General features: G+C 46.0%; 2 protein-coding genes across 3 annotated transcripts in view; one reads left to right on the plus strand and one right to left on the minus strand.

The window, feature by feature from the left end:
* LOC127055846 (quinone oxidoreductase-like protein 2) overlaps window positions 1-17,736 on the minus strand; it is a 32,802-nt gene extending 15,066 nt beyond the window's left edge. For both annotated transcript variants that reach the window (XM_050963334.1, XM_050963333.1), the window contains exons 1-7: window positions 17,654-17,736; window positions 16,029-16,185; window positions 13,856-13,952; window positions 10,861-10,919; window positions 10,397-10,462; window positions 9,910-10,019; window positions 5,383-5,464 (exon numbers count right to left, since the gene is read on the minus strand). In XM_050963334.1, the coding sequence (XP_050819291.1) occupies window positions 5,383-5,464; window positions 9,910-10,019; window positions 10,397-10,462; window positions 10,861-10,919; window positions 13,856-13,952; window positions 16,029-16,185; window positions 17,654-17,697 (615 nt within the window). In that variant the 5' untranslated portion in view covers window positions 17,698-17,736. The remainder of the gene's footprint in view (window positions 1-5,382; window positions 5,465-9,909; window positions 10,020-10,396; window positions 10,463-10,860; window positions 10,920-13,855; window positions 13,953-16,028; window positions 16,186-17,653) is intronic.
* LOC127055870 (myb/SANT-like DNA-binding domain-containing protein 2) overlaps window positions 1-17,849 on the plus strand; it is a 371,855-nt gene that overhangs the window by 3,684 nt on the left and 350,322 nt on the right. The gene's annotated exons all lie outside the window — the stretch shown is intronic.

Consider the following 17,849-nt stretch of genomic DNA (forward strand, 5'->3'; position numbering starts at 1 on the left):
AAACCTCTGATTTTTTTTTTGTCTTTCAAATAATCAGAGAAAACAGCATTTAATGTACCATGCATTTACTGGCACAATAAAAATTATGTTTTGTGTTCTATGTTCTGTTTTGTGGCGTTTGTCTTGTGGCTAAAATTGTTGTGTTTAATATTTTCATAAAATAGTCTAATTTAAAATCAAACAAAAAAGTTAAATGCAAATACTTGTTTTATTCAACTTAAAATACAAAGTATTTAAATAAATCAAAACAATGTAATATACTAAAGTCTAACACATTTGCTTAAGTAAAAAGAAAAAACTTCATTGGCCAAATTATTAATTAAAAAAATTGTTGTTAAAATTTGCATACCAACAGTCTTTAAAAGCAAGAACATAAAAAGTTAACCCACTCCCGATATTGTACATGGGATCCTTCTGGCTACCTCAGATTTCTAGCCAGAGGGCTAGGGATGGTAAAAAGCTATTAAACTAAAAGTTGTATTATGTAAACTCCTCAAAGTGAGTGTGCTTGTCCTGGCTTGTTGCTCCAAAGCTCTGTAATAAAATTATTTTAGTAAAAGGGTATATATAGCATACATTAAATAATTAAACATGATGTACTGTATAATAGCAATGTTTATGTATTCATTATTAAAAAAAAAGTGTATCGGTAAAAAGTAAAAGTTTCCTCTGTAGGTTAAAAAAAAGCCAAAAAAACCCAAAAAACCCCAAAAAAATAACTAAAAAAAATAGCTAGTATGCTCAAGCTAAAAATAAAACACTAACTCCATTCAAAAACACTCCTCACAGCTAAGACTTGGCAGACAAACAAAAAGCAGGGGCTTGAATGTGCCCAAGCAGCTATGAGATCTGTAAAACACTGCCAGGCACTAATAAAATGTGTTAGGTTTCCTCTCTCACAGGTAAAGCAGCGCTACCCAAAAACCCTAGCAGCCCTGCCACTCTTTAAAATCAAAAAACTAAATCTACGTAAAGGTCCACCAACGAAAGACTGCTTTGGCTCCATGCTAAAAAGGCCCTTATTCAGTTCTGCTAACTACTAACACCGCTGTAAAGTGCCAAAGACTGACTGCTTGAGCCCATTATTCTCACTGCAAAAAGACCTCTCCACCTCGGGAGAATTCTCCTACTAATAATTAGCCTATTCCTCTTTCTAGCTCTGCTGTGCCTTCTGGACAGCAAAAAAACAAAAAACACCAAGGTAATGTGCTAGTAACCTCTCCCTTATCCACTAACAAACCTACTGTGCCTTCGGATTTTTCTAAAAAAATCAAAACCATTACAGAATAATATGCTGGTAACCTCTCCCCTGTAAAATGGTGAACCATGATTTTTTTTTTTTTGAAACAAACACTCACTCCACTAAAATTGCCAAAGTCCAGGAATTCCTAACTAAAAAACATATTAAAAACTAATCCCAGTAAAAACACAAAAAATTATACACTGGCAAAAAAAATTTGTAAAACCCATGCTTGGGAATGTGGTATTAATTAAATTTTGGGGTTTGTTCTACAGGCTGCGCCCTGTGTTCTAAATAAATCCTTCAGCATGTATTGCTCTCCCTAATTAAATTTTAAACAACAGGTACCAAAGGCACCTTGTTGCCCCTGCCATCTCCCCCATTACCCTGTAATACACCTCCTCCTAGGCTATTAATGTTAATGCCTTTTTAAAATATCAAATATAGTTAAATAACAAATATAATATAATACTACACCAAAAAAATATTAAATATAACTAAGGCTGAAAAGGCATTACAGTAAAATCTAGTATGTTTAAAAATTCAAAATTTCGTAAATAACCAGCTAATGGCCATTCAAAATAATCTTAAACACCAGATTTGGCCCACTGCCCTTACAAACACATCAAAAATACCATCTAATCTGTGGTCATAAAACCATACTTGAACACTTTCTGGGTAAAAGTATAAACATTCACAGTGCTCCTTGCAAGCATTTGGACCGGTTAGGGGAGTGTGGGCTCCCACATACCGAATCCTAACGAGTCCATAAAAAAAATGCATATAAAACTAAATTAGTCACCAAAACATTTAAAAAATTAGACCAGCTGGTATACCTAACTAATTTATAGTCAGTGCCCCAATCCCTTAGTTGCCAGACAAACAAAATTTCACTCTTTTGTACGTACACTCATTCCTGGGTTGGGGGTGGCTAAGCTCAAAAAAGCAGTTATAAATATTTCTGCAAACTTAAAAAAACAGCTAATGCATCAATAGACACTTTTCAAAAGTTGCAACAAAAAATTAATAAAGTAGCAAAAATAACTTTGCAAAATACACGTGTGCTAGATGTCATGAATGCTAAGTTAGGAAAGGCTTGTGCTTGCATAAAAAATGCTGTTTTTATGTTAATCACTCTGGTTTAATTAAAAAAAAAATTACAAGCTATTAAAAATGCTGCTGTTGTTTTCCATGCTGTGTCTCTTAATCACACCTTTAGTTTTAAAAACCTCCTCCCAGATCTTGGGTCATAGTTTACTGGCCTCTTCTGTACAGTTGTTAAATAAAATATTTTCTTTCTGTTTTTCTTATGTATTGTTTGGGTAGTAATGCAATGTGCAAAATGTCTCTGTAATGCTGTGACTTAGGGACTCTGCTGCCCATACAAAAGACCAGTATCTATCCCTCCAGCTTAATCGCAAATTACGTAACGGGCCTGACAATCTGACAACCCAGATTGTCAGACCCGAAGGGGGAACTGTGAAAGTTACTGATAGCTTTGTTATTGGCTCTCAGCTAGGCAGACCCGATATTTCAGTAACAGAAGTGACCTGCAATGAAAGAACTCATCTGAATGAGTGGAAGGACGTGGTATCAAATTACAGGAAAGATGCCAGTGAACGTGAGGACAGGAGGGACCAATGTGAGGATAGGAGGGACGCTTGAGATGAGAGGTGGCAACAGGAAGATCAAAGGTGTAAGCAGGAAGATCAGCGGTGGCGGGATGCAACGCTGGGTCTGCTGCGTGATCAAACTGACATACTCCGACACCTGGTGGAGCTTCAGGAACAGCAGCAGGGTCACAGAGTGCCGCTGCAGCCCCTGTGTAACCACCCTCACCCCTCACCATGTTTCATACCCTCCTCACCCAGACGTGTAAGAATGCGTTGGGGGAGGCTCCGTGCACCCGCCCACTCCACCCCCATGGACAGCCCAACCAAAAGGCTGTCATTACTTTGAAATTTTTTTAGTGGCCTTTTCCTTCTCTCCTATCCTCCTACCAAACCACACCTGGGCTACCTTGTCAGTTTTCTTCCTCTTTTTACAATTAATTAATAAAGAATACATGATTTTCAAATGACAGTAACTTTATTTCCTTAAACAAGTTGTAATCTAAGGGAGAGGGTGGGTTGCTTACAGGGAATGAGTCAATCGGGGGGGGGTCATCAAGGGGAAACAAACAGCAGTCACACCGTACCCTGGCCCGTGATGAAACTCGTTTTCAAAACTTCTCTGATGCGCACCGCTTCCTGGTGTGCTCTTCTAATCGCCCTGGTGTCTGGCTGTGCGTAATCAGCGGCCAGGTGATTTGCCTCAGCCTCCCACCCCCTCATAAAGGTCTTCCCCTTACTCTCACAGAGATTGTGGAGCACACAGCAAGCAGCAATAACAATGGGGACATTGGTTTGGCTGAGGCCTGAGTGAGTCAGTAATGTGCGCCAGTGCACCTTTAAACGGCCAAATGCAAATTCTACCACCATTCTGCACTTGCTCAGCCTATAGTTGAACAACTCCTGACAACTGTCCAGGCTGTCTGTGTATGACTTCATGAGCCATGGCATCAAGGGGTAGGCTGGATCCCCCAGGATAACTATAGGCATTTCAACATCCCCAAATGTTATTTTCTGGTCTGGGAAGTAATTCCCTTGCTGCAGCCATTTAAACAGAGCAGTGTTACTGAAGATGTGAGCGTCATGAACCGTTCCTGGCCATCCCACGTGGATGTTGGTGAAACATCCCTTGTGATCCACCAGTGCTTGCAGCACCACTGAAAAGTACCCCTTGCCAAAAGTACCGGTGCCAAGACAGGGATATGGGTTCAATCTGTCGCCCCACCACAGTTAGGGAATCCCATTGCAGCAAAGCCATCCACTATGACCTGCACGTTTCCCAGAGTCACAACCTTTCATAGCAGCAGTTTAATGATTGCTTTGGCTACTTGCATCACAGCAGCCCCCACAGCAGATTTTCCCACTCCAAATTGATTCCCGACTGACCAGTAGCTGTCTGGCGTTGCAAGCTTCCAGAGGGCTATTGCCACTTGTTTCTCAATTGCGAGGGCTGCTCTCATCTTGGCATTCTGGCGTTTCACGGCAGGGGAAAGCAAGTCACAAAGTTCCATGAAAGTGCCCTAACGCACACAAAAGTTTCGCAGCCACTGCGAATCGTCCCAAACCTGCAAAACTATGCGGTCCCACCAGTCTGTGCTTGTTTCCCGGGCCCAAAATCGGCGTTCAATGGCTAGAACCTGCTCCATTAACAGCAGGATCTCCAAAGCGCAGGGGCCCGCGGTTTGAGAGAATTCTGTGTCCATGTCCTCATCGCTCTCGGCACCGCGCTGCCGTAGCCGCCTCCTCCTTGCCTGGCTTTGCAGGTCCTGATTCAGCATAGACTCCACAAGAATGCGCGAGGTGTTTACAACGTACACGATTGCGGTCTTGATCTGAGCAGGGTCCACGCTTGCTGTGCTATGCCGTTTGCACAGTTCACCCAGGAAAAAAGGTGCGAAACGGTTGTCTGCTGCTGTCACAGAGGGAGCAGTGAGGCTGTACCCAGAACCACCCACGACAATGTTTTTTGCCCCATCAGGCACTGGGATCTCAATCCAGAATTCCAAGGGGTGGGGGAGACTGCAGGAACTATGGGATAGCTACGGGATAGCTACCCACAGTGCAACGCTCCGGAAATCAATGCTAGCCTCGGTATATGGATGCACACCGCCGAATTAATGCGCTTAGTATGGCCGCATGCACTCGATTTTATATAATCTGTTTTACAAAACCGGTTTATGTAAAATCGAAATAATCCTGTAGTGCAGACGTACCCTGAGAGAGAGAGACAGAGCCTGAGAGATGGAGTCTAGTCTACTGGATTACCAGCCCCTCTGATTTTACTGATCTCCTGGGTTCTATTCCCCGCTCTGCCGATAATTCATTGACACACCTTGGGAAACTCCCAACCTCCACATCCTTTAGTATGCACATCTTGAAAATGAAGAATAATACTTGCCTACTTTGTTAAATTTAATTCATTAGTGTTTGGAAAGGTCTTTGAATGCTCAGATGGAGCATGCTACAAAAAGACACAGCATTACTACAGTGGGACGCATATAGAATACAGATTCATTTGAAAAAGGGAAATACCTTTGCCTTGAGAACATTAGCAGCCACATCGATAGCAGCAAGTCCCGTGGCCCCAGCAGCTGCTGTCACTAAAACCGTTTCCCTAAGACGGAGACAGAGAGACTGAAATGAACAGAGCTTCCCGCCACAACAGAAAAGCATTGCACTCCTGCAAACAATTCAGTTTCCCATTTCTTTTGAAGATGCAAGATCTCCTTGATCAGCTTAAAAAGACTCCAGCAACTGATTACCCCATGATCCATTTCAATAGTAAGAATTTTCCCCATCTTAAATGGTATTCTCTTTCCCAGAATCTTTCCCAAAGGCATGAGTACGGGGAGCTTGACTTTTCCCAAACACCAATTATACCCGGGTGAAACTAATCACCCTATCCCCAGTCAAGTGTGAATCTTTTATATTCCAAAGTGAAGTGATCTGATAAGAGAATATCTGCTGGTTTTCAGTGACTGTACAAGTAGATATACATTTACTCCACTTCAGGTGTAACAGCAAACCAGGGCTTTTGCCTGGACTGAAGCGGAGCTGGAGCACAGCTCCAAAGCCCTGCAGCAAACTGTGCTGTTTGCAGAGTTGGGGCAGGAATGTAGTTACCTACACTGTGGGGAGAGGACGTTTTTTCTGTTAAGCACAAAAGTTGTCTCTGGATGCTGTTCTTAGCTCTGCCACAGACATCCTGTGTCAATGTGGGCAAGTCAGTTCTCTCTCTTGCTTTGTTCTCTTCATCTATAAAATGCCAGCAATGCTCATGTGCCTCACAGGGGAGTTTGGAGGCCCAATTCAAACATGTTTGTAAAGAGCTCTGAGATTGTCCGGGGGGAGGGGGGGCAGATGTCAGTTTAAAGCATTTTAGTTCAGCTGCTGGAAAGGCAAACCCACTATCAGTCTCTCTATTCCATACACACTCTAAAACCTCCGCAGGGCACTTGCTGAACTTCCAAATCCCAATCCAGCAGTAAAAAAATTCTCAAAACAGGCTCCTGTGCTCCCAAAGGGACCAATGTTTCCCTTAAGACCTGCCTGTAACAGTACAAGCCTACTTATCCAAAAGGAGAGCTATTGTCTTAGGATAAATTAGCAGAGCAATGCATGGCATGCACGGGTATTGGGCAGCAAGGCTAATTTTCAGCTAAACAATAGGTTGGACTTGGACACAATTTGCCTGCCTAGGATACAGCACAACTCTACCAGCTATTTCACAGCAATATGCAGTGTTTTCTGGGGCTTATACAAATCAGTCTGTTCAGCAGGCTCACCTTTTTGTCAAGAGCATCACAAGGGTATAAAATCCTTTTTTAAATATGTAATTTTAAATTGTTGAAAAGCTATCAATGCGTTTGTGTACTTTCAGTTTACAAAAGCACCCCTCATGCAGGCTATGAGCACTGAACAATTTTAAAGTAACACATACAGTTTATCGACTAGTGTATTGCCTTTTCAAGGTGACCATCTTCCATTTGGGTACCCCATTACCATAGTATCTGAGCCCCTCCCATACATCGGTCAATATTATTACTTATATATGACATCTCCCTGAAGTAGAGAATAAGCCCCATTTTACAGATTGGGAAACGGAGGGACAAAGATGAAGTAACTTGCCCAAGGTGACACAGTCAGTCTGTCACAGAGAAAAAACTGACCCACCCTACCCCTAAGTCCCAGTACAGTGTTAAACATGAAACTATCATTTCTCCATAAAAGTAAAGGTACCATCAATATCTGTGACGGATTTCCCGCTATATGAACCCAGGACTCCTCACACCTCCATACTCCCAGATCACCAAGCCTTTCCAGCATGTCCCATGTCAGCCTGGAAGGGTCTCCCCTCCACTACTGAACTATGCATCACTGCCCTTATAATCAGCCACCACAGACAAAACCCTGAAACACAGACTGGGACTCAAAGCCTAGCACAGTGCGCCCTCCACTGAGCGCACCCCGTGAAACCAGACAGCAGCAGAATCTCCCGAGGGAAGCAGCAGACATGGGACATTTAAAAAAAACACTAGACAAAGTACTGGAAAATATACTGTAAAGCAGGGGTCAGCAACCTGGGGCATGCGTGCCAAACCTGGCACGCGAGCCGATTTTGAGCAGCATGCAGCTGCCTGCCGCGTTTCTGGCCCCCAGCCCCACTCAGCGCCGCCACCCACCCGTCTCCCCTGCGGGAGCAGGAGGCAGAAGCTTGATTCTGCGGCAGCCAAGCTTCCCCCTCCCCTGCTTCTTCCTCCAAGGTGGTGCTTTCCTGCCCTGCCCCCTCTCCTGCGCCAATCAGTTGATGGCCCTAGCAAGGCGGAGGGGGAAGAGCAGCAGCATGTAGGCAGCTCCCTAGAGGAGGCAGAGACAGGTGAGGATGGAGCCTTGGGGAAGGGTGTGGAACAGGGCACCTCCCTTCCAGCCCCCTGCCATGAGCTGCTCAGGGCAGGGGGCTGGAAGCACCCACACGAGCCGAGCACCGCAGCCCTTTGCCCTGACCCCCCCACATTCAGCGCTCTGCCCTGCATCCCCCCCACACCCTTCAGCCCTCTGCCCTGCACCCCCCACACACTCAGCTTTATGTCCTGCAGCCCCCATGCCCCCAGCCTTCTGCCCTGCACATGCCCCAGCCCTGTCCCCCACACACACACTCAGCTTTATGCCCTGCAGCCCCCATGCCCCCCAGTCCTCTGCCCTGACCCTTGAACCCCCTCACACACCCAGCCTTCTGCCCTGCATCCCCACAGCCCCATCCCTCTGCCGAGCCCCCACACACACCCATCCCTCTGCCCACCCCCCCCACAGCCCCATCCCTCTGCCCTGTACCCCCCCACACACATTCAGCCTTCTGCCCTGTACCCCACCACACACCCAGCCCTTTGCCCTGACCCTTGAACCCCCACACAAACCCAGCCTTCTGCCTTGACCCCCCGCACACACACACTCAGCCCTCTGCCCTACACCCCCCACACACCACAGCCCTCTGCCCTAACCCCTGAACCTCCCCCACCCAGATCTGGGGTCCCGGCCACAGGCCCTGCTCAGCCCGCTGCCGGCCTAGGTGAACAGAACCCCAGGCTGGCAGCGAGCTGAGCAGGCTGGCGGTGTAAGATCAGCACTTTAATATAATTTTAAATGAAGCTTCTTAAACATTTTGAAAACCTTGTTTACTTTACATACAATAGTTTAGTTATATAATATAGACTTATAGAAAGAGACCTTCTAAAAGAGTTAAAATGTATTACCGGCACGCGAAACCTTAAATTAGAGTGAATAAATGAAGACTTGGCACAGCACTTCTGAAAAGTTGCCGACCCTTGCTGTAAAGAATAGATCTGCCCTAGCGGGGAGGGGTAGGGAGATGGGCTGTCTGTCAGAACAGGTCATTTCCATCCCTAGCAGCTATTATTCTATCCTAATATTTTCCCACAAAATACTAATGGATGCAGATCTGAGTCTTTTCTTTTTTTCAAGAGCGTTGCTTCATATGTCCTCAAAGTGGATTCAGCATCCAGTTCTGCAAAAAAAAACGAAGAGTACTTGTGGCACCTTTAGAGACTAACACATTTATTTGGGCATAAGCTTTCATGAGCTGAAAGCCACTTCATCGGATTAGCCCAAAAACGTTTATGCCCAATTAAACGTGTTAGTCTCTAAGGTGCCACAAGTACTCTTGTTCTTTTTGCTGATACTCACTAACACGGCTGCTACTCTGAAACCTGTCATCCAGTTCTGGTTTACTTTGTGGTTCTCACTCTCGGTGTGGACAGTGACACTTAACAAAACAACACATCTTCACCCATACACACGATGCCCATTAATTTGCACTATACTCTTGTCAAACTCATTGCAAATCAGAGGCCAGGGAAACAGAGCAGCCTCACTCCCCACAGGACAAAGAGACAGCCTGAACTAGTGATCTGAGCAGAGTTTAGAAACCGGGAATGCCTGGATGTTATTCCCAGCTTCATCACTAACATACAACATGACCTCGGCCACAACACCTCCTCTACGTCTTTGTTTCCCCATCTACATAGTGGCAATGATAACAATACTTAATGAGTTCACCGAGTGCCTTGACATTATTTTGATGTGTGCCTCGTATGGGAGATTAGATGTTACGAGCACAGCTGGCTGAAGAACAATTCTGTTTCGCAACAACCTTCCAGACTTTGAAATTTGTTTCCGTTCCAATACAGAACCCAAGCAAAAACCGTTCAAGCATTTTTGGTAAATGGAATTATGTCAAAATGTCTTTTTGTATTGAAAAGGCCAAGTTTTCAGATCTGGGGGTCGCTCTCTCTCTAGAAGTGAGCAGAGAGACCACCCTGGATGTCAGAAGCTTTTCCATCAAAATCAATAGGTCTCCATGAAACATTTAGAGTTGGACAAAACAGTATATCCCAATGACCAAAATGTTTTGTTGAAAATATTGCAACCAGCTCTACTTATGAGATATATGTTTGATTTTTTGCAAATGAAGTGCACTCTGCAAGGGCTAAGTATCACTTTACTGCTGGACACGTCATGTTTTGGACTCCTCTGATCACTTACCCTGGCTGCATGCGTGCTCTATGTTCCAGGGCCAAAATGGCTGTGCCATAAGACACAGGCAATGCCGCAGCTTCTTCATAAGAAACACCTTCTGGGATTGGCCACAGTATCTACATGAGGAGATAGACAGAGCCACACTCTTAATCCGTAGAGGGGTAAAGGATGAAATTCTGCTTTTTCCAACAGCTTTAGTGAACACTTTGAACATGATACAGAAGCATGTTGTCAAACTGTCCCAAACATTACACTATATGAAACCATTAATTTCATCCAAATAAGTTTTAATGCAATTTTTCTTATCAGCCCTATCCATATTTTCAAGGATTCTCCAAAGCAAACCCCAGCCCATGGCAATGAGGGCAGGAGAACAAACTTCAAAAAGAAAGGCACAGACTGGAAGATCTCACAGGAGCCAAAAACAGAACAACATGAGACATAAAACCTTTTGCAATAATGGAAGACAAATTTATATTTAAATTGTAGTTACCTTCTGATCAGTTACACACTCCTCAGCCATTGCACTAGTGCCAGTCACACCAATTACCCTGTCTCCCTGCCGGAAAATCACCAGTGAACAGGTGTTAGGAGGAGAACAATCACTTGACCTCACCTCTTTCTTTGGATTAAGTCTTTGATCTTTCTTCTTTCCCACGAAGAACCCGAGCAGCACAAACTAAACCCGATAACAGTTCAGGCAGCAATTGCATTAGTCAGACACCTCCCCCACCCACCCCACCTTTGCTTCTTTTTCCAGGTCCTTATTCCTCTCTCTGATGGGACTTGCAATACTACTACCTTTCCGCACACACCTCCAACCCATCAAGCAGAGCTCAGAACTTCGCATATGCTATAGTGCAGATGGCTTAAACTCTATCCCCACACGGCATCCTCAATACTACTCGATCAACTGGGAATCTGTTCCTAACCCCAGCACCACTACATCTCACTTACCTCCTGCACTGTGCTGACATTCGCTCCAGTCTCCATCACCATCCCTGAAAACTCCATTCCTAAAGTAGGAGAAAGACATGCACATCCCACAAACACTGAGCCAGGACACTTCCCCAGCTGCACTCAGCACTGTCCTCTCCAGACAGGATCTAGAGGTCTCATCTACTCCAGCTCTGGACTGGGGCGGGGAGAGCAGAGAGATAGTGAGTTCAGCTAATGTTAGCCTTGTGTGGCAGATGCAGGCAGCTCTACTCCCACTAGCTGGCAAAGATAGTGCAGTGCTTGGAAAAGATTGAAATGTCAAAGGAGAGCTCTGTGTAAACTCGGAGGCTTGTCTCTCACCAGCAGAAGTTGCTCCAATCAAAGATATAACCTCAGCCACTTTGGCTCTCCAAAGATGCTCACAGTCCATTTTTAACTCTGAAAATGACCGTATTTGCCAGATTACCAATCACCAGATTATCCACGATGGCACAGATTTGCATACAACATATGGGATACAGCCAGCATTTGAAGGCAGCATTAGAGAAGATTTTAGAAGCAAAGATGCTTGGAGGCCAGAAGGTGGCACTGTGGGAACACAGACTGACAAAACAGCACTGGGTAAATGGATGGGAGCAGAGTAGAAGTCAGGACTTTTCTAAAATCATTGTAAAGTAAAAGCTACCTGGCTGTCTGTCTTCAGACGGGTTCTTATGGCATCAGTGGGACTGTCAGCTACCAGGCTGGCAAGGGCTGAAGGAGATCTTCAAGCCTGAAGGTTTTAGTGCAGCAAACAAACACAGCAGAGGTGCTGCATGTTCACCACTACAAGGACAGGAGGTTCTGTGGTTGGGGGCAGGAGGAATTCAGCAAGAGGAGGGCATATGCCTAGAATATCAAGCATGGAGAAAGCCACACACACTATACAGAATGATCCCTGCAGACATAGTATTTAAAGCAGTGGTTCTCAACCAGGGGTATGTGTACCTCTGAGCATAGGCACTGACTGTGTGGGTGCTCCACGTCTTCCCCGCCTCCTCCCTTCAGCACGCCACGTTCCTGCTCCTTCCCCTATACCCCAGCACTTCTGCCTGCTGCAAAATAGCTGTTTGGTGGTCTCTGGGAAGGACGGGGACACAGCACACTCAAGGAAGGAGGCAGGGAAGAGGTGGGGTGGGGACTTGGGGAAGGGGGTGGAATAGGGGCGGGGTGGAGGCAGAGTGGGGACATGGGGGAAGGGGTGGAGTGGGGGCAGGGCCGGGGGCAGAGGGGGGTCAAGCACCCATTGGCGGGAGCAGAAGTCAGTGCCTATGCCTCTGGGTGCACGCTGGGGTTTTCTAGGGGGTACATCAACTCATCTAGATATTTGCCTAGTTTTACAACAGGCTACAGAAAAAGCACTAGCGAGGTCAGTGAAACTAAAATTTCATATAATGACTTGTTTATACTGCTCTATATAAGATACACTGAAATGCAAGTACAATATTTCTATTCCAATTGATTTTATAATTATATGGTAAAAATGAGAAGGTAAGCAAGTTTTCAGTAACAGGGTGCTGTGACACTTTTGTATTTTTTAAGTAAGGTGAAACTTGGGGACAAAGGCAAGACAACTCAGACTCCTGAAAGGGGTAAAGTAGTCTGAAAAGGTTGGGAGCCACTGCTTTAAAGGGCATCATAGTAACCTAGATTGCATTGGTGGGTGTTGTGAATTCCTGAGTTCTAACCCCAGTTCTGTCTTTGAATTGCCAAGCGACCTTGGGCAAGGATAGCCTCTGTGTGTCTCACCCTGCCCATCTGTAAAGTGTATTTCATTATACTTACCAACCTCTCACCCGGCATCGTCATGAGGATTAATTAGATAAGCTCTGCCCAGCGCTTTGAAAATACAAAGCTCTATATAACTGACAGGTGATAAGAGACTGGTGGCCATAGTGAGGTCTTGTCTATGCTAGGAAAATCCATCAGGGTAGAATGAGCATATCTTAATTTATATGATGCTAAACCTGACTTAAAGATGGCAGATGCTGAACGTGTGTTAGCTGGATGCAGTTAACCATAAAGCTGTTGCAGAGCTTAATTTGTAATAAAAGAGGTGCCGGGGCTCAAGCAAATTTTTTACATTCATAACTGATGCCGCAAGACCAGAAGTGCCAGCACTCAGCCCTGGCAAGTCCTGGCACATATTAAGCACTGCGTTGGAGGCAGGGATACACAGAGTTTCCCCAGAGCAGCATGACAGTATACAAAAACAAGAAATGGATCACCACAAGGAGGCAGCGCTTGGGCGAATACACAACCCACTTAGGCCTGGTCTCCACTGGGGGCGGGGGGGATCAATCTAAGATACGCAACTTCAGCTACGAGAATAGCACAGCTGAAGCTGATATATCTTAGATCAACTTAGACTGACTTACATTGCGTCCTCGCGGCGCAGGATCAACGGTCGCCGCTCCCCCGGGCGCCGCTTCCAGAGCTGACGGGGAGCGCATTTGGGGATCGATATATCATGTCTAGATGAGACACGATAAATCGATCCCCGATAGATCTATCACTACCTGCTGATTCAGTGGGTAGTGTAGACACACCCTTACTGTGGGCCATTCTGTTTGTGGAAGGACAAAGGAACAGTGAGTGTTAAGAATGGGAAGTCCATTCCAACCCCCTTATGCCTGGGAATGTCTTGGAAAACATATTTAAATATTTTCTTCCTTATAATTAGCCAGTAGGACATGAAGACGTCCACCTCAAGGCTGCTGGTCTGACTCGAGTCAAGGTCAGAAAAGTCCACAATTTGTTTCCATCTTCTGGCTCTTCAGTTGCCTATATTAAATGAGTGAGGAGGTCTGAGGTTCCTAATGGACAGGGTGTTCGTGACATACAAAATCACCACCCCAATTGGTGTTAATTCATCAAAGGCTATCTAGATAGCTTTATTCCCCAGCACTGTCAATCTGTCCCCAGCACTAAATTCACTCAGAATTAAACACAGATCAGACATACTCCTACTTACCAGGAGTGAATGGAAGGCAATGCTTCTTCTGGTATAGACCCTTACAGGCCAAGATATCCGCAAAATTTACTCCACAGTAATGGACGCCAACCCTGACCTGGAAGAGAGAATGGAACCTTTCAAGCAGTAGAAACATTTTAAACAGATGACTTCACTGCACTGGCATTTTAAAATAGCTCTCCTCTTTCCCAGGTATTTCCATAGTCCCCATTACCACAGTATCTGAGAACATTACAATCTTTCATGTGCTTCTCCTCACAACACCCCTGGGAGGGAGGGCAAGGCTATTATCCCCATTATACAGATGGGGACTTGAGGCACAAAGAAGCTGAGTGACTTACCCAAGGCCACACAGGATGTCTGTGGCAGAGCAGGAAATCAAACTGCAGTTCTTCTAGTCCCAGGCCAGAACCCAACCCACTGGCCCATCCCTCTCTCAAAAGACTCCCATGTTTTCTGAGGCACAGACCAGATCCTCAGCTGGTATAAACCAGGGTAGTACCATTGATTTTATTGAAGCTATGCAGATTTACACCAGCGGAGGCATTGACCCCCAGTGTTTTGGTGGAAGATAGTATCCACTGAACAGCAGTTACTATCTCAGGATACTTTTCTATTATGTACTACTTTACTATTCTTTTAACAAGCTTATTTCTTTGACACTCTCCTCAGCGCACCCAGAACTGTCAACCACTGTGTTACTTCTGCCTCAGCAAGACAGCTTTGCTGGAACTTGGACTAGGCGTCAGCACCCTGCCACAAGCATCCGTCAACTTCACCAGCAAACTCTTTGCGACTGACAATCTTAACCTGGCCTTGCATGGAACAGCCAGCGAACCCCAGTTCCCAAGTTCCCCAGAGACGTCTCTGTTGCGTCCAGTCCCTCTCACTGGATGCCCACAGAAATTATTACATTTACTGCCTCCAAAGAGTCTGCCTCCAGAATAGATTTTTAGGAACATGTTTCTAGCACACATACATAACTGTTTACATACCATCTGTACACATCAAGCAATGCTATTCATGACTAGTATGTCACCAGTTCTTATGATACCTCACTCAATACACTTTTATAGTACAATAATATTCTATACAATCAATTGATTCAATTGATACTGGGGTGTCTGGACCCTGATTGCCACAGTTTTGTTATCAGCTGTTCATTTCAATGGGCTTCTCTGTGCCGTCACATAATACATTATATGGGTACACGCAAGCACTAAGCACTGGACTATGGATTTTCACCTTGTTTTACCTGATCCTAGTGCTGATAAAATAATAATTAGCACTTGGGCTTTCCTTGATCAAAGTGCAGTACAACCATGAAATAAGCTTCTCACCAACTCTGTGAGGTACGGATTGCCACCATAGTACAGACAGGGAACCTGAGACTCAGACGGGAAGGGACTCAACTAAAGTCACTCAGCCTTTGACCCAGTGGTTGTTTTAAAGTCCCAAATCATCCTCTTTCTTATTGAATTTTTCTCCTTTCTAGTCCGCACACAACCTTCATCTTTAAAGCTCTTATTATTTAGGGAAGAAGTGTGGCCTAATGGCTGGAGCACTAGACTGGGACTCAGGAGCTCTGCATTCTAATCCTGGCTCTGCCACTAGTCTGCTGAGTGACTTTGGACAAAACAATTTCGCCTTTGTTTCCCCATATATAAATGGGAGATAATTACACTGACTCCTTTGTAAAGTGCGTTGAACTCTACGGATGAAAAAATTCTTGTATTATTACTGCAGTAGAATCTAGAGGCTCCATTGTGCTAGGCACCATACAAACAGTCTGTTTTGAAGAGCTTGCAGTGTAAACGGTCAAGACAGACCAAGACCGGAATGGGAAATGGATTTTGGATTGTGGATGACAGTGAGCAGAGAGTGAGGGAAACTAAGTGAGGAGGAGGATGTTGTAGTAAAAGTGAGAGATGATCAGGGCACAAAATCCGGGGTTGGCAGATGCTGAAGAGGAAGAGCAGATCTTGGAGATGTCTATGAGGAAAAACTGGCAGGATTTACCAATAGCATTGGTGTAGAGGAAAAAAACCAAGAGGACTAGCATAGGACTCCAAGGCTGTGAGCCTGAGACACAGGGATGTAGGTGGGTTTGCCACCTAAGAGATATTAGATTATTTGAAATAATCAGCAGTTCTGCACATCTCAATCACAGTACCTCATGGAGCTGCAGAGAAGGGGATGGGAGGTTCCTAATAATCAATGGCTTTGTCAGCTCAGTGCACAGCACTGCTCGATAGTTCCGGCAGGACTGCAATAGGATGTCATTGTTCAGGGAGGACAATCCCAGAAGCTGTTTACCTGAAGCACTTCTCCTGCAACAAAAGAGTAAGCACTGGTGTTATACTGTGCTGTGTTGCCACCCTCTCACCCCAGAAGCAGCTGCATTTCATAAAGCATTTTGGTTATAAAAGTATCACTGAAAGTAGTTTACACAGCAAAGACTGCTGACTGTACAAAGGAGACTGCCTATAACCTCTCCATAAAGTGGTTAAACTTACATTACTCTTCATTTTAAAAACAAAGCGGGAGAGAAGTTTACTGCTGATGAAAGACTCCAGTAACACTGGATCCAATAGCACTTAGACCTCCAGGGCAGGGGCTGTTCTTGGTTATATATTTGTACAGTGCCTAGCACAATGAGGTTGCTCTAGGTACAAACTAAATAATAAGCTACCACCACCTAGTTTGAGGTAAGTATGGTCCAGGTGGTGAAATTTAACCACTGTCATTTCTTAACACCTTTGTCCCAAAGGCCACGTCCAGACTAGGTATTAAAATCGATTTTAGATATGCAACTTCAGCTACGGGAATAACGTAGCTGAAGTCGAATTTCTAAAATCGAGGTACTCACCAGTCTGGACGGCGCGGCATCGATGTCCGCGGCTCTCCGTGTCGATTCCGGAACTCCGTTCGGATTGATGGAGTTCCGGAATCGATGTAAGCGCGCTCGGGGATCGATACACCGCGTCCAGACTAGACGCGATATATCGATCCCCGAGCAATCGATTTTAACCCGCCGATGCCGCGGGTTAGTCTGGACGTGGGCTAAGACAAGGTTGCCTGGGGTTACCTGAGGTTTCTCTGCTGGAGAAGAGGCTGCCGTCTGCTCAGTATTAAAGTCTCCCATGTGCCTACTCCTAGATTTTCTTTGTAACCCTGTCACTGCAATAACAGCAGTACTGCCAAACCTCAAGCACTCAAAAACACATGATAGATAGATAGAGATATATATACGTATAAAAATTGGGGTGGGGTCTCTTTATTTGCCTCCTGGGTTCAGAGCTTTTAGGGACTCTCAGGCCCGGTTTTCAGGCTTTTCTCCACAATCAGGAGAGCTAGAAACTCACTTTAATGGGAAAAGGCGCAAAACCGCGATTTCTCACCTAATCCCGAGATCTCAAGTAGCTAAGCGCCTTTAAAAAGAAACCCCATGTTGCAAGAGTTGGTGGCACTGTACCGCCCCTCCCTCCCGGCAGGAAAGCCCAGCACTGCCCCGCTCTCTGCAGGGGATGGGAGGCGTGCGCCCCGAGGGTGGAACTTCAGGGGGGACTGCAGTTGGGAGCTCAGGAAGGAGCGGGAGCGAGCCGAGCTGGGGCTCCAAGGGAGCACAGGCGGTGCAGGTGGGGAGCGCGGCCGGGGCGGTGCAGGACCGGGGTCCCGGGGCGCAGAGGTGCAGGGCCGGGGTCGCGGGCAGCTGAGGGTGCGGAAAGCCGGCGGGGCGGCGCACGGCGGGAAGAGGGAGCTGCCCCAGGGCCGCTGGAAGGGGAGCCGAGCTCAGACCTGCCGCGCTGCAGCCGAAGCAGCCCCGCCAGCGGCGCCGTCATGCTCCTCCGCGCCGGGCAGCCTGCTCTGGTTTCCGGGCAGCGAACACCGCCCCGAGCGCCTCCCACAGGGACTGCGGGCAGCTCCGTCCCGACCCCGCCTCCCCTGGCCCGGGAGCGCCCGCCCCCTCCGGGGTTCCCTCCTGCTGGGCTGC

Source organism: Gopherus flavomarginatus, chromosome 7 (genome assembly GCF_025201925.1).
Source record: "Gopherus flavomarginatus isolate rGopFla2 chromosome 7, rGopFla2.mat.asm, whole genome shotgun sequence".
NCBI lineage: Eukaryota > Metazoa > Chordata > Testudines > Testudinidae > Gopherus > Gopherus flavomarginatus.